The sequence below is a fragment of the Littorina saxatilis genome, linkage group LG9, assembly GCF_037325665.1.
Source record: "Littorina saxatilis isolate snail1 linkage group LG9, US_GU_Lsax_2.0, whole genome shotgun sequence".
In the NCBI taxonomy this organism is placed as follows: Eukaryota; Metazoa; Mollusca; class Gastropoda; order Littorinimorpha; family Littorinidae; genus Littorina; species Littorina saxatilis.
This window is the reverse complement of record NC_090253.1, coordinates 3,854,275-3,871,617: the sequence shown is the minus strand read 5'-3', so window position 1 is coordinate 3,871,617 and position 17,343 is coordinate 3,854,275. Positions and strand designations below refer to the sequence as shown.

At 40.3% G+C, this 17,343-nt stretch overlaps 1 protein-coding gene across 5 annotated transcripts in view; it reads left to right on the top strand.

The window, feature by feature from the left end:
- Nucleotides 1-17,343, top strand: part of LOC138975106 (phosphatidylserine decarboxylase proenzyme, mitochondrial-like) — an 86,544-nt gene that overhangs the window by 41,866 nt on the left and 27,335 nt on the right. For 3 of the 5 annotated variants that reach the window (XR_011458510.1, XM_070347761.1, XM_070347759.1), the window contains exon 2: nucleotides 6,849-7,952. The exons of 1 other annotated variant lie outside the window; for it this stretch is intronic. Coding sequence is in view for 3 of the 4 variants with exons in the window: in XM_070347761.1 (XP_070203862.1) it covers nucleotides 7,560-7,952 (393 nt within the window). In the remaining variant the exon portion in view is untranslated. Of the gene's footprint in view, nucleotides 1-6,028; nucleotides 6,099-6,848; nucleotides 7,953-17,343 lie in introns of those variants that run through there. One more of the 5 variants, XM_070347760.1, reaches the window with a different exon arrangement.

The window sequence follows — 17,343 nt, the reverse complement described above, 5'->3', positions numbered from 1 at the left end:
AGTGATGAGGTGCTAGAAGTTCATGTTTCAACCAGACAACTAGCACTTAATTCTATGGCAGAATTGAATGGAAACTGGGCAGATGAAATGATGAAACGGTTTGAGCAAGCTGCAGAGGATGCAAAGATGAAAGGATCCGGATGGTCAGAAGGTGAAATTCTAAAAATAGAATTGAAGCTAAGTAAATTTGCCCCCATCAGAGGTAGAAGTTACATACCTTTACCTCCTGCTCTTGTCAAAAAACGTGCTGTGCTGAACATAAAGAATGATGATGACAAATGTTTTATGTGGTGTGTTCTGGCAAGACTGTACAGTGTAAAGAAAAATGCAGAAAGAGTGTCTAACTATCATGCATACAGAAATAAACTAAACTTTACTGGTATTGAATTTCCTGTCAGCATTACAAGCATTGACAAATTTGAACAGCAAAACAAACCCATCACCGTAAATGTTTACACGTGGGATGAGGAAGATGAACTGAAACCAGTCAGAATATCAAAGAACTCACCAACGATTGGTGATTGTGATACTAACCATGTTGACATGTTACTAATGACTGATGGTGTAAAATATCATTACACTTTGATTCGTACAATGAGTAGACTGATGGCGAGCACAAGCAATCACAATAGTAAACAAGACTTTTGTAGGCGATGTCTCTTGCGTATTCCATCAATTCATGCAGCACTTATACACAAGCAACATTGTAAGAGCGTTGATGATGCGGTTGTGAAGTTAACAACACCACCGCCAGACAGCAAAGTGTATTTTAAGAATGTATGCAAACTACAGAAAAGTCCTTATGTTGTTTATGCTGACTTTGAATCTATCATTGTGCCATATGAAGGACCTTTACCAAAAGACCTACCTAAAACAGTAACTCTAAGTAATCATCAAGTCTGTTCATATGCATTTATTGTTGTTAGTTCAGATGGTAAACATTCTAAACCGCAATTGTACAGAGGACCTAATGCAGCAAAGAACTTCTTACAGCAAATGAACCAAGTGCGAAATGACTGCTCCAAACAACTGAATCTTTCAGACATTGTTATGAAACCTGAAGACCAAGAACAGTTTAACTCTACCACACAGTGTTGGATATGCGAACAAAGTCTGACACCAAACACAGACAATCCAATAGTAAGAGATCATGATCATGTAAGTGGGCAGTTCCGAGGAGCAGCACACAGCAAATGTAATCTACAATTAAAGTTTGATCCTAAGACTTGGAAGCTTCCAATCTTCTTCCATAACTTGCGCGGTTATGATTCACATCTGATCATGCAGGCAGTAACTGATGAATACAAAGCAAGATGCATTGCGCAGTCTTCAGAAAAGTACATGGCCTTTACTCTGAATAGTTTATACTTCTACGATTCTGCTCAACATCTGATGGGAACACTTGAGTCTTTATCTTCATCACTAACTGCTTTCCCAATCACATGTAAGTACTTTGACAGTGACTTAGTTAGAAAGGGAGTCTATCCATATGAATACATGGATTCGTGGGAGAGGTTTGATGAAGATGAGTTACCACCAAAGGATGCTTACTTCTCACGGCTGAAGGGTAAAGGTATAAGTGACGAAGACTATGAACACGCTAAGACTGCATGGAATAAATTAGGATGTAATACAATGGGTGATTATCATGATCAATATTTGTTGGCTGATGTTTGTTTACTTGCAGATATATTTGAGAATTACAGAAGAACATGTATGAAGCACTACAATCTAGATCCTTCACATTACATATCTGCACCAGGCATGAGCTGGGATGCATTTCTTAGATTTACAGGAGTAAAGATTGACTTGCTATCAGATCTACCTACACTTCAGATGATTGAAAATGGACTACGTGGAGGAATCAGTATGGCTTCACACAATTACTGCAAAGCCAACAACAAATACTTGGACGACTTTGATCCTATGAAACCTTCTAATTACATCATGTATCTAGATGCAAACAATTTGTATGGTTGGGCAATGTGTCAGACGCTTCCACTTCGGAACTTTAAGATCTATTCAGGACCATTTTCACAATGTGTTGTGCTGACAATATTAAAAGCAGGCCCAGACAGTCGAAAGGGATGGATACTAGAAGTTGACTTAGACTATCCACTATCACTTCATGATCTACATAATGATTATCCTTTAGCGGCTGAGAGGTTAAAAGTAAACCCAAGAGAACCTCCAAAGCTGGTGCCCAATCTGTTTCACAAAAAGAAGTATGTGTGTCACTACAGACTGTTACAGTTTTACATTAGACATGGATTAATTTTGAAGGCTGTTCATCGTATAATTTTATTTGATCAAGAACAGTTTATGAAACCTTACATCATGAAAAACACAGAACTGAGAACCAAAGCCGCTGATGCATCAGAGAAAGACTTTTTTAAACTGATGAACAACAGTTGCTTTGGTAAGACAATGGAAAACCCACACAAGAGAAAGGATGTTAGACTTGTTACAAGAGAAAATGAGGCCATCAAGCTGACATCCAAACCACAGTATCAAGACTTTAAATACTTTCATGAACAGCTGTATGGTATCTTAATGAAAAAACTTGTAGTCAAGCTTGACAAACCAGTATTCATAGGCTTTACTGTGCTAGAGTTGTCAAAACTGTTGATGCTTGAGTTTTTGTATGATTATTTGAAGCCAAGATATCCCAAATCGAGAGTACTTTACACAGACACAGATTCATTCTTACTTGACATTCCAGCGGATGACATTTACAAAGATCTAGAAGCTGAAAGTCCTGCAGTAAAAGGAAAAGATTCTTTTTATGACACTTGCGACTACCCTAAAGAATCACCATTGCACTCAAATGTTAACAAGAAGGTTATTGGAAAGATGAAAGATGAAATGAATGGGAAGATAATTAAGGAGTATGTTGGATTGCGTGCAAAGATGTACAGTGTTGCAAGTGAGAAAGGGGTGGTTAAAAAAGCAAAGGGTGTAAGCAAACAGGTTGTAAAGTCGAGCATATCGCATGATAACTACAAGGAAGCACTGTTTCAGAAGCGAGTGTTTCACCATGACAACCCTAAGATCAGTTCCGCGCTTCATCAGATCAACACAACTATTGTAAACAAGAAATCTTTAGATGCTAATGACACAAAGCGCGTTTATTCATCACCAGAATATTCTTATGCAATTGGACACTGGAGGACAAACGCAAATAGTCTGAGTGTGTAATAAGAATTTTTTCAATCGGGAAAACCCGCTATGACAGCTTTGTTTTGACTGCAGCGGGGAAAAGGACGTTGCTTGTGAAAGGGGAGTGTTTGTGAAAGGGGAGAAGGCTTTGTTGAGTTTCAAAGCAGCCACCAAGTACACTTGTCAAAGCTTGATTCAATAAACAAGTCATTTGCATAAAGTGCACTCGGTGGCCGCCTGAAAAGGCAGCCTAAATATTGAAGCGTAGTGAAGCGTAGTGAAGCGTAGTGAAGCGTAGTGAAGCGAAGCGTTGAAACAGAGTGACCCAAGCCGCCGGTTTACCAGCAAGACCTACCGTTCACGCGTGAACGGTACTATTTTTAGAATCCTAGAATTCTTGAGAATGTTGGAGCTGGCTTGTTTCTGGTACATGAGGATCTTGTTTCCAGATGGAAGCAAATTCTGGCACTTGCAGCATGCTCTTAATGTTATTTAGCTTGCTGTAAATAAAACGAAAGGGGAGACCAACAGCAAAAAATCCAGGATATCCATAAAGAACACCTGCAACGGCTCGTAATTTCCGTGCATGAACATCGGAATAGCCTGTTTTTGCTTTCAACCAGTCAGCCCAAGTTTCTGTTATTCTCCCTTCTTTCCTCTCCTTCTCCTGCCAGTTTTTACACAGAATTAAAAAGTTGCCAAACTGAATGTAAATCATCATAGTCTGTGCATCTTGTCTAGCTAAATTTCTCACTCCTTTGTTTAATCTTTCTACCATTTCGTCTTCATTTGATGGGTTTTCAAATAATTTCTCAGAAAAAGCTTCTCTGGAAATCGTTGTTTTTATATCAGCTTGATTAGAAATCAGATAATTGTGTAATGCCTGTGGAGTTGTGAGATCATTTCTGCTTTTCTTTACTCCTGTTTTTTCTTTGAACAACTGCTCAATCTTTCTTTTCGGCTTTTTAGGTAATTCTATCGGCCCTTCTTTTACAGCTTTATCTACAATTTGCACCATTTCTTCAAAATACTTCCGATTCTCTAACAAAGTTTTCTTCTCTTCTTCTGTCCAAAATTCTGATGGTGTTGGTGGTGGAAGAGGAATTTCCTGAGCTTGCTCAAAAGCCATACTTTCTGAATCTAACAGTTTTTGGTTAGCTGCTTGCGCTTCACTAATTTCCTGAGCTAATTCTTGTGAAGAAATACTGTCTTGAGACATGAGATTAATCAACAGAAACACAAATTCAAACACTTCTCTCACAGAAAACTGCCACCGCTTCCAACAAGTCTGAACAGCACAACCACCAAAGTAATATGACAAGATATCCCAGCCCCGTTGCTAGCCACAACAAAACATTAGGGTGGACGTGACGTAACTGTTGCTATCACATGATTTAATCTTGTCTTGCCATTGGAGGAATATAGAAGACTAGCTTGCGGCAGGCTGGCTGTTTGTTTTTACCAGATCAATACGGTAGTCTTGGGCTTGGCTACGACGGGCAGATTGGATTAATATTTCAATGGAAACTAAATTTAGCGTTGTATCAGAGAAAGGGGGAATGTACGTTCTGGGTTACTGATTCCGACAGACCCGGCATTGGTTCAAAACAACCTTACTTTACTGTATTTTTTTTTTGTATGGATTTATGCAGTATTTTTCTGATTTTGTCGCATGTTTCATTTTAGTAAAAGTTTAGTCCAGAAGCCTATTTTGCGTTAATATTTAGGGTCTGTCGGAATCGGTGAGCCAGAACGTACATTCTCCCTTTCTCCCAGCTACTTGACTAAATATTGTATTTTCGCCTTACGCGACTTGTTCTTTTCTCTCTCTTTCTCTCTTTCTCTCTCTCTCTCTCTCTCTCTCTCTCTCTCTCTCTCTCTCTCTCTCTCTCTCTCTCTCTCTCTCTCTCTCTCTCTCTCTCTCTCTCTCTCTCTCTCTCTCTCTCTCTCTCTCTCTCTCTCTCTCTATTACGTTTCCTTTTTTTACAGATTTTTCCTTCCTCCATTCCTTCATTTCTCCGCCGCGTTCTTCATTTTCCGTTAAATGTCTCCTTGCTTTTTGTGTGCACACACCGAACGATAGTTGTCGCTTTCAATAGCTGTGAGGTAACATTTCTTGAAAGACATGGTTAATGGGACCCAAAGGTAACAACATATGGGTCCAATGACCCCCTTTTTTTTTTTTTTTTGTGCTTTTCTTTTTTTAATTAACGAAACCGTTTTTTGAAAAGAACTGCATAGGCTTTTCCATGTTATTTTGCTTTCATTTTCTTTCGTTTTTGGGTGCTGTTTTTTGGGTGTTTGTTTTTTAATCGGTTTTGTGATCATTCTTGTCTTGTTCCACTTGTCGGCGTTAGAAAGCTTGTTTAGAAACACCCGCCAGCATTTTTCTCGAGAGCTTGGTAAACGTTTACTCAGACAAATTCAATAACATTTTATTAACTAGAAGTTTTATTCACGACGCAGCATAAAGCAGGCCTACAGATTCAACATCATTTTAACAATTAAGGGAAAATAAGGTCCGACGCAGACAAAAACCATACTTACAAGAAGTACCCTCAGGATCTTTCCACCACTCCGCTGTCGAGTTCTGTCTGCTTCCAGCCACGTGACCTAATTTGCATATGCGTAAGAACTTGCCTGTGAGGACAAGAAGATATGAAAGCGTTCTTCGCAGTCTTTCCTAGCCCATCTCGGTCACCCTGTCCAATTTTCCACAGATATTGTTTATCGTCGAGCACCATCGGTATAAGGTGAAGGCGGTTTGCGGAGGTATCAGCTGACTTGAGAGGGTTTGAAAGCGAATCGTTTAAACGCAGTCACGTGGTCTGTACCAGTTGGGGTATATAAACTGATGTCGCCCTCGATTTGGCGCATGGTGGAAATATCTTCTTGCCGACACGGAGCCCCGTCACAACCATTTTGGGATTATCATACATGTAAAGAGAGAGAAAGACTTTGATTTTTAAAGTTTTTTTCTATTTTATTGCTGTTTCTATTTCATCAATCAATGAGTCTTATATCGCGCATATTCCGTGGGTACAGTTCTAGGCGCTCTGCAGTGATGCCGTGTGAGATGAAATTTTATACGGCCAGTAGATTGCAGCCATTTCGGCGCATATTTACCTTTCACGGCCTATTATTCCAAGTCACACGGGTATAGGTAGACAATTATTAACTGTGCCTAAGCAATTTTGCCAGGAAAGACCCTTTTGTCAATCGTGGGATCTTTAACGTGCACACCCAATGTAGTGTACACAAAATCTGACTTCAAGTTTTCTTACATTTGTCAAAATCCTTTTGTCGTGAAAGTTTAGCTTCGCATTTCTTAGGGTACATTTGGTTTTGCGTTTTGAGCTTGGCGGAAAACTTGATGATGATGGAAGTAACAGCAAAACATTCATATCCAGTCATTTTTCAACAAGCTCTGTGACAAGCTCTGTGACAAGCTCTGTGACAAGCTCTGTGACAAGCTCTAAGTCCTTTGGCTTTCTGTTTTATTGTATACACGAGTATATTTTCAATCAGATTAAGTAAACACGAATAAAAAGGGAAGAAGACAAGCACACTCAAGCATAGCCAAACAAGCAACAATATTTGACAAGTTTCATTTTGTTTTCCCCTCTACTTTTTTTTCAAGTTCATGGCGGCAATGTTTCTAACTATCTGTGTTTCTGTATGTTGTTCAGCAGTTTTCAACGGGCATCAAAGCGCTACCAGACGAAATTAAGACCTACCAAATCTGTTTGAAAAACTGACATTAACATTCAAACTCCGTGAAACTTTCATCTGTGTGTGGCCATATACTATCCGTCAGTGTTCACTTTTGCAAGAAATTTGGGCTCACCTTTCCCCCAAGTTCTTGCGTGTAAAATCACCGAAACTACTATCCACGAACTTACCAAATCTTTGGTACTACGACAAAGGGTTGTCTTGTAAAATCAGTTCTCTCAAGGGAAGGATTTGCAACTGCTTATCCCGAACATTGCTCTTTCCGCTAACGAAGTTTACAGGCTATGCTTTGACATTTGGCAATTATCCTCAAGGGAAAACTCGTCATTACTAAGGGTCGATTCGAACAGTTCCTTTACCTCGGAAGAACAACGACGTTTTCAGACTTTAGTGTCTTGAGCTTGAAAATTCCTCATTTTCAAGACATTATCACCAACAACGAAGTCATCTGAAGTTTCAACGAAAACGACACTCATGTGCAATTGAACATTCCCACTTTTAACGACACCACCAGCTCAACCTTCGCAAACAACACCATCTTAACCTGCACCAACAACGACACTTTTGTGTAAACTTGAACATCAGAACTTTTCACGACACCACAAACTCAGCCCTCATCCACGACATCTTGACACATTCCTTCACCAACGACCTCAACGACCACCGATATGACGACCGGAACGACGCTGAGCTCGTGGGTGAGCTCCGAGCAGCTGGGGCTGGGGAGCCACCCGACCTGGCTGTACTCAGCCCTCCTCATGGCCGTCATCGTCGGCGGCATGCGCACCACCCGTCGCGGCATGCTGCAGCTGCTGCAGGTGTGCTGCGGGGAGCTGTGGTGCAAGATGTGGCTTCTCTCCCCTTTGCCCATCGTGGCCCTCATCCGCAAGAGCGGTCTGCCGACGTCGGTCCGACGTCAGCTCAAGTGGCTGTTCCGCCTGGTTCTGAAGATGCTGCTGGGGAAGAAGCACGTGCAGGTGACCACCACGACGGCCTCCACGCGACGGATCGGAGCCAGGGGCAAGCACAGCTTGAGGAACAAGAAGCGCCTCAACAACACGGTAAGACCGCTTGAACAAGATGTTGTTTGGTGTTTTGAAGATGGTTTGCGAAGTTAAAGACATACGATATCGATTATAAACATTAAAAAAAAGCAAGAGGTCTCTTTTTGGAGCTTTCTTTCGAAGTGAAATCTCTGACGTCAAAGCTCAAACAAAGTTAGAAAATACGTCATAACGTGAATATGGCGTCACAGAAAAATTCTGTCACTTCTTCTTGCATGTCTCCCGAGGAAGTCACAAAGAATGTCGAAAACGAAGTTTTTCACGAATTTTCACGGTGGCTTCCAACATATCGGCAGTACAAAAAATGTTTTGTGAGGTCACCGACAGGCTGTGCATGTATCAGCATCGTATTTCATTATTACAGTAATTTCATTATTACAGTAATTTCATTATTACAGTAATTTCATTATTACAGTAATTTCATTATTACAGTAAGGCTCATCGGGGCAAAGGGCATTATAAGCACAGATTTCAATAAGAAGCGTTTCAACAACACGACACGACCGCTAGGATAATTTAAAGTTGGTATTCAGTTTGTTGACGATTGGTTACTAACTTTAAAAAGCGACGGCGACGGCATGTATTTCTTGAGGAAATAGAGACATGGCAGTCTTCAAATCCCTTTTCAGGTCTTGCGTGTAATTTAGTTTATCCTACATACGTGAGAGAGACACCCGTGAGATAATAATCGTTCAAATCACACGTGTGTATATCATGTAAATGAGGTCATGTCAAGCAAGTCTGGCAGGGACCTGTTTTTCCACTGCTTATGGTGCCAAAGTCACCAAGACAAACGTCATTATAGAAAAAAAAATTGCGCTCGCTAATTACCCTCCATGAATCTTTAGAACTAACACGCCACGCCACACTTTCAGAGTGACGTTTCTTTGCTTTGACGTAATAGATTGCACGAGGCTTTAGAAGAGATCGAGGTTCCAAAACAAGCGTCTTCAATTTAGCTGCCTCGACTGCAGGACATTTTCAGTCAAATACGCGTAAGTACAGTATGTAGGATAAACAGAATGCTACATGGCTTGCTGTGTCGTACCAGATTTACACTCGTTGCTTTTTCAAATAGTGAACAGCTCACTTTCGCTCGCAGTTCAATATTTAAAAAAAACAACTCGTGTAAATCTGGTACGACACAGCAAGCCATGTAGTATTCTCTATGTTCCACAGTGTCTCCAAGAGGAGACGATGATGCGAGAGTCAGTAAGAACTCAGTGATGATGCGAGAGTCAGTAAGAACTCAGTGATGATGCGAGAGTCAGTAAGAACTCAGTGATGATGCGAGAGTCAGTAAGAACTCAGTGATGATGGGGTCTGTCTGTGTGTGTTGGTTGTGCTCAACTGGAGAGTGTCAAGGAAGAAGAGAGAAAGAGTATGTGGGTGACGACAGAGAGAAGGGGGGGGGGGGGGGGCGGAGAGAGAGAAAGAATTGAATTGAATTGATATTTATTCTTCAAATTGAAATTTATTTTTTTAGGGTGAAAAGAGAGAGAGAGAGAGAGAGAGAGAGAGAGAGAGAGAGAGAGAGAGAGAGAGAGAGAGGGGGGGGGGAGAGAGAGAGAGAGAGAGAGAGAGGTAGCGAAGTCTTTGACTGACATACTTTAAATTATGGACAATTAGAGTATAAAAAGAAAAGCGAAAAATAAAATAAAAAATAAGAGTACAGACACTGAAATGGCAAAGTATTAGGTGAAGTTCTAATCTAGTGCAGGTAGCGCACTTTTTGACCGATAAGTCAAAATTCGCTAGCTAGTGTACTGTTGAACTTTTTGAGGCCAGAGAAGAGGGTAAGTGACTTCATTGGAAAAGTCATCGTAACACGCCGTGCAGGCAGTTACGCTCTTGAGTGGGGTGGAAACTTGGCCTTGCATGCGTCTTGACGTAATCTTTAATGTAGGTTGGAAGCATCCTGAACTCAGGTCACAATGAGTTCGGCTCATTCTCTCCCTCACAGGATGCCTTGAGTTTCCTTGAAACCGATTTTTTTTTATTTTTTTTTTTACATATTTAGAGCTTTTTGAGTCACTTGAGAAAAAGTGACTCTATGTAATCGGTCAGTGTTAGTCTGTCCGGCCGGCCGTCCGGCCGTCCGTAGACACCACCTTAACGTTGGACTTTTCTCGGAAACTATCAAAGCGATCGGGCTCATAATTTGTTTAGTCGTGACCTCCAATGACCTCTACACTTTAACGATGGTTTCGTTGACCTTTGACCTTTTTCAAGGTCACAGGTCAGCGTCAAAGGAAAAATTAGACATTTTATATCTTTTCTCGGAAACTATCAAAGCGATCGGGCTCATATTTTGTTTAGTCGTGACCTCCAATGACCTCTACACTTTAACGATGGTTTCGTTGACCTTTGACCTTTTTCAAGGTCACAGGTCAGCGTCAAAGGAAAAATTAGACATTTTATATCTTTTCTCGGAAACTATCAAAGCGATCGGGCTCATATTTTGTTTAGTCGTGACCTCCAATGACCTCTACACTTTAACGATGGTTTCGTTGACCTTTGACCTTTTTCAAGGTCACAGGTCAGCGTCAAAGGAAAAATTAGACATTTTATATCTTTGACAAAGTTCATCGGATGTGATTGAAACTTTGTAGGATTATTCTTTACATCAAAGTATTTACATCTGTAGCCTTTTACGAACGTTATCAGAAAAACAAGGGAGATAACTAGCCTTTTCTGTTCGGCAACACACAACTTAACGTTGGGCTTTTCTCGGAAACTATAAAAGTGACCGGGCTCAAATTTTATGTGAACGTGACTCATTGTGTTGTGAATAGCAATTTCTTCCTGTCCATCTGATGCCTCATATAATATTCAGAACTGCGAAAGTGACTCGATCGAGCGTTTGCTCTTCTTGTTGTAATGTATTATTGATATAAGCAGATTCGCGATCGTCGATAATGATTTTTCATGGTGTTTTGTAATTTTTAAATTACAAAGGAATTGATATGTAAGACAGTTTCAAGCGAGCTATTTTTCGCGGCTGTATTTACCGTGCAAACAACTGTAAATATGGCAACAGTGTCACGTGATAATCAACCGTTTGGTTTCGGCGCTAACTGGAGCAGACGATTTTTTCTGTAACCAGTTGACAGTGATGAAACCATATATTACGGTCTCCTTCCGGCAGCAGTCCCAAAATTTCGACTTGTTTTGACCTTAGAACGATGTCTTTATCATAACTGTGAAGAACAGAACGGAGATCACTGTCGAAGTCGGCCAATCTGCAATCATTTTCGTCTCGCGAACACTGATCTCAAACTTAGATCATGCTCGCGAAAACCATATGGGAGATAACTCTGTATTTTTGTTTTGATAGATTCGCGTAGGACTGTAGCGTCCGGTCAGGGAGAGAATGAGCCGAACTCATTTTGACCTGAGTTCAGGATGGGTTGGAAGCAGAATGCATCTGTCCTGGTTTGAACAAAAATCAAGTACTGGTTAAGGTTAAAGTTTGGCCAGCCATGCACAGCTGGCACATTTTTCTAATTTTTTAAAAAATTTTTTTAGTTTCTGCTTGTTTTGCATGTTGAAAGCCATATCATGTTGATTTTGTGCCGTAACTTTGCAGTGATAAAAGCAAGTGTTGCCTGCATAGAACCGAAGAATGCATAGACTTAACCGGAACATGATTAGATATCTATATTTTTATTATTTTGAATAGCATTTGGAGAGGAAAGACGAGTAACCCCATCCCCCCCCCCCCCCTCATTAAAATTTTTTTTAAAAAATGCTCATCAAAATCCACGAATAGATTTGAGTACCGATTTAAAAAAAAAAAATTTTTTTTAAATATACCAAGTGGTTATTTTCGTGCAAGGGAAGGGGGGTGGGTTTGATAAATCCTTCCAGAATTCTTTCGGGTTCTTTACTCTCCCTTTCTGCAGGCATTAACAAAATAGCACATGAGTGAAGAGTCTGGCGATTCTGGCTAGCCAAGGTTGTCTGCATTAGGGCCCTGACGCACTCACTTATGTCTGTATTAGGGCCCAGACGCACTCGCTTATGTCTGTATTAGTGCCCAGACGCGCCCTATCTGTTTCTTGTCCAAGCCAAGTCTATTTCTGTCCCTGGCGTCACTCTATCGCCAATGGGCAGACATGAAATTAGACTATATCGTGCACTGAAAGATGATACTGTACGTGTGTTTCTATATATCCGACAGAATTGTCGTCTGCAAGAAATTCTTGGTACAAATGAGAGACGTAAAGAAACCAGTTGCTGCTCGATGCCGTGTTAAGGTCTTGCTTATGTTTCCGCTAATGAGTTATTCGTGATGTTGCAACGTTGACATGGCTATAATTAACGACAAGAGAGAAACCGACATCGACACTTTCTTGGTGTACTCTAAAGGTCAGAACGTCAATCTTGTCTTAGCTGAAGAGCTTTCTTGAGAAAATAAGTCGTTTTCATTTTTACATTTAGTCAAGTTTTGACTAAATGTTTTAACATAGAGATGGAAACGAGACGAGGGTCGTGGTGTGTGTGTGTGTGTGTGTGTGTGTGTGTGTGTGTGTGTGTGTGTGTGTGTGTGTGTGTGTGTGTGTGTGTGTGTCTGTCTGTCTGTCTGTCTGTGTGTCTGTGTGTGTGTGTGTGTGTGGGTGTGTGTGTGTGTGTAGAGCGATTCAAACTAAACTACTGGGCCGATCTTTATGAAATTTGACATGAGAGTTCCTGGGTATGATATCCCCAGACGTTTTTTTCATTTTTTCGATAAATATCTTTGATTACGTCATATCCGGCTTTTTGTAAATGTTGAGGCGGCACTGTCACACCCTCATTTTTCAATCAAATTGATTGAAATTTTGGCAAAGCAATCTTCGACGAAGGCCGGGGTTTGGTATTGCATTTCAGCTTAGTGGCTTAAAAACTAATGAGTGAGTTTGGTCATTAAAAATCGGAAACTTGTAATTAAAATTATTTTTTTATTAAACGATCCAAAAACAATTTCATCTTATTCTTCGTCATTTTCTGATTCCAAAAACAAAACATATACATGTTATATTTGGATTAAAAACAATCTCTGAAAATTAAAAATATAAAAATTATGATCAAAATTAAATTTCCGAAATCGATTTAAAAACTATTTAATCATATTCCTTGTCGGTTCCTGATTCCAAAAACATATAGATATGATATGTTTGGATTAAAAACACGCTCAGAAAGTTAAAACGAAGAGAGGTACAGTAAAGCGTGCTATGAAGCACAGCGCAACCGCTGCCGCGCCAAACAGGCTCGTCACTTTCACTGCCTTTTGCACTAGCGGTGGACTACGTTTAGTTTCATTCTGTGAGTTCCACAGCTTGACTAAATGTAGTAATTTCGCCTTACGCGACTTGTTTTTCCTGCTTCAGCAAATTGTACACGGAGTCGGCCCAATGGTAAGTCAGGGTCCTTACACGTGGATCTCGTTAACCAGAAGTTAATCCAGCAAAACAAACAAGTCGCGTAAGGCGAAAATACAACATTTAGTCAAGTAGCTGTCGAACTCACAGAATGAAACTGAACGCAATGCCATTTTTTAGCAAGACCGTATACTCGTAGCATCGTCAGTCCACCGCTCATGGCAAAGGCCGTGAAATTGACAAGAAGAGCGGGGTAGTAGTTGCGCTAAGAAGGATAGCACGCTTTTCTGTACCTCTCTTTGTTTTAACTTTCTGAGCGTGTTTTTAATCCAAACATATCATATCTATATGTTTTTGGAATCAGGAACCGACAAGGAATAAAAGACATTTATCAAAAAAATGAAAAAAAACGTCTGGGGATTTCATACCCAGGAACTCTCACATGTCAAATTTCATAAAGATCGGTCCAGTAGTTTAGTCTGAATCGCTCTACACACACACACAGACAGACACACACACACACACACACACACACACACGCGCACGCACGCACGCACGCACATACACCACGACCCTCGTCTCGATTCCCCCTCTACGTTAAAACATTTAGTCAAAACTTGACTAAATGTAAAAACAAAGCAAATTCTTCACAGGAAACAACAAGGGTGGAGATTGTTTTTACATATTTGTCCAGGCAGAATGATGCTCTCATCCCATGTCAAAGCCTGGACAGATCTCAGGTGCTTTACATGATCGTTTACTTAAGAAGGAATGTTCCGATAAAGGCGCAGAGGGTCAAATGCCTTGGTTTCCTCAAAAACATCGTGGTCTTACGGTAATAGCAGTAAGACTGTATGTGAGAAACGGGGCATTTTGTATCGAGGGAATCGCTCAGAAGCCATGCGTTCTGAGCGTGCACGCACTGGTTAAGGACATCCAACCGGATCCGGGGGTCGTGGGGCATGGTGGAAGGAAGGACACCAACATTTGGGCTTGGTTTGTATAACTTAGGATTCCTCGTTTGAATTTCTAAGTTGGGAGAAACTGGCATCAGTTGGTTAAATTCGTGCAAACGCAAAATGTAGATCACGACATTTCAAGGATTGTTATAAGTATCGCGCGCGCGCCACGCGCACACACACGACCGCACCCACGTTCGTACACGCATACTTACATAAACGCGAACGCACGCACGCACGCGCGTATACACACACAAACAAATAAACAAACACAACAATTTCATAAGAAGCTATTTTATACTTTTTTTTTTATAAATTCAATGAGATTAATAATTGCGACAAGAAGACACCCCAACTGGCATTCTCGACTAAATCTGTTGTACCTCTAATGACAAAAGATGAAATTGAAATTGCATACCTGAAACGTTTTATGGGGGCTTTTTTTGTTTTGCGGCGAACTTTTATGTGTATAGATATAAATATTTTATGCAACTGAGGGGGGTACGTGTTTTTCGAAGTTTTAGTACAACAGAACTGGTCAGTGACTTAATGGTCAAAGGTTACTGATTCGCAGACGCAAATAGTGGAGATAGGAAAAGTAAGCAACAGTGACCCGGTAACATCTGCAAATGGCGACTTGAGATTGGACAGTTTCAGTTCAAGGCTACCAAGTTAACAACATTTAGTCATGTAACAACATTTAGTCATGTAACTGACCTAAAGGAATTAAGTGTTACAGCGGCAGTTTCAACTTCAAATTGTTTGTTTTTTGTTTGTTTGTTCATGGGCTGAAACTCCCACGGCTTTTACGTGTATGACCGTTTTTACCCCGCCATTTAGGCAGCCATACGCCGCTTTCGGAGGAAACTTCAAATGAGAGCGTTTATTTAAGGTCTAGATAATCTTGGAAGCGAACTTACCAATAAACAGACAAAATGAATTTAACATAGAATTGAAAGAGAGAGAGAGAGAGAGAGAGAGAGAGAGAGAGAGAGAGAGAGAGAGAGAGAGAGAGAAACAGAGAAGAGAGAGAGAGAGAGAGAGAGAGAGAGAGAGAGAGAGTAAACAGCATCGTTGCTTAAATTGTCACCGTTAGAAATTGATAAGCTACATTACAGTTATACGAAAATATTACAATTTGTTGTCGAAGAAATACGCTGGGAATGCATAGATCTGTGAAATAACAGAAGTGTTTTATAGACCTTTCTCCTTTTCTGACCGTCCAGAAGATTGAAGACATGGCTTTGTTCTCCTCTAAGCTTTATCGTATTAACAAACAAAAACAAAAAAACAATTTGTTTCTCCTTGCTATGCTGTATTGTTTTACAAACGTAAACAAGCAAGAAGAATAAAAATACGCGTGACACAGACAAAACAACGCATTAATTTCACAAGGAAGCGAACCTTAGGTCAATCCATTGTTAGATTGTTTTACTTATTCGCCTGTTACCGATTTCAGAAACTAACGGCACATCATTGGACTTGAGAATATGCACAGGTGCGTTTTGTACATTTTGCTCTTTTTCGCTCCGTTTTTTTATTTTTTTTTTATTTATATATTTTTTTTATAAAAGAAGTATACCTTCCGCCCGTGCGGAGAACGAGGTTTCAAAATAAGTATGCTCTATCTGTTGGTCGGATTTGGTATGGGGACTTTCTTTCACATGTCTATGGTCATTTTAGTTCAACGACATGTTAAGTTGAAGGTCTTATCTGATGGAAAGATTTCTGACACATCATGGAACATTTTCAATGTAGGGTTCACGTTTGTGGGTAAAGCTGGGGTCAATAGATAATATATACCTTTGTAAGATAGCGTCTCTTTCTTGCGTATATATTTTTGTTTATTTTGTATTTATTTATTTATTTATTTATTTATTTATTTATTTTATTCTCTTTTTCTAAATTCATTTTGTTAATTCATTTGTTTATTCCTAAATTTAGCTATGCATTTATTTAGTTATTTACAAACATCTACGTTATTTACAAACATCTACAAGTCCTTTTACCAATGTTCAAACATTAATACGAACTGTATTTTTTGTCTCCGAATACTTCGATTAGCTAACATATAGTTTGAATAATGCAAGCATCGAACTTGGTTGCAATTATTAGAAGTTGAGATATTTGTTCATTTTTTTCCTGGTGATCACCGGTAGTTTAGTATTTTGTTTTGATTTATTTTGTATAGATTTTTTTAATTTTTAGATTCATTCAGAAGAAAAAACGTTTGTATAGCTCGAATGGAAGGGGTAGGAAGCAAAACATATTAAAAATTGATATGATGAAGGGCATTACATGTCAGTTAGGCCATGTACCCTGGACACGCAGACAGGCTCGCTTGGCGAAGACGGTACTCCATTTCGTACACATCCAAGCAACTCCTCAACAACTTGCAAACTGAGAGGAAGAACTGAGGTGCTCGCTGCCTTTTATACCCTTTGGGGCCGCCCTTTACAGGAAGTGACAACGCTAGACGCCATTTTCTCAATATTCTACCGGATGTGACGACATGTTGACCACAGATGTAAATTTTCCATGATTTAAATCCGTATATATCTGAAAAAAAGACACGACATTATGATTGCCTTATCTATATCTATATCTATATCTATATCTATATCTATATCTGGGGCTCCGCGTTAGAGGTCATATAGGACATTCTGAGAGAGAGAGAGGAAGAGAAGGTCTGTAGTGGGGTGGGGGGAGGGGAGGGAAGACGAAGGGGGGGGGGGGGTAAGGGTTCGTGGGGGGGGGGGGGGGTTAAGGGTTCGTCTAAGAAAGTGACGACCTTTAGACCGAAAGATAATGCTGCAGAGTTGAAGTTAAGAGAAATGACCCCATGATGCAGTAATGTGTGGGGGTGGGGGAGGGGGGGGGGGAAGGAGAGGAAGAGGGGGGTAGGGGACAGTCAAGGGAAGTGACGACATAGTTCAGATCCAGACGAGGGGTCAAAGAGATAAAGACAGCAGAGTTGAAGCCGGAGAGAAATTACCGAGTGGTTCCGTAGAGTACCTTTCGCTCAAGAACTACCTTAGGGATGTTACTCTGAACTACTTAAATGTG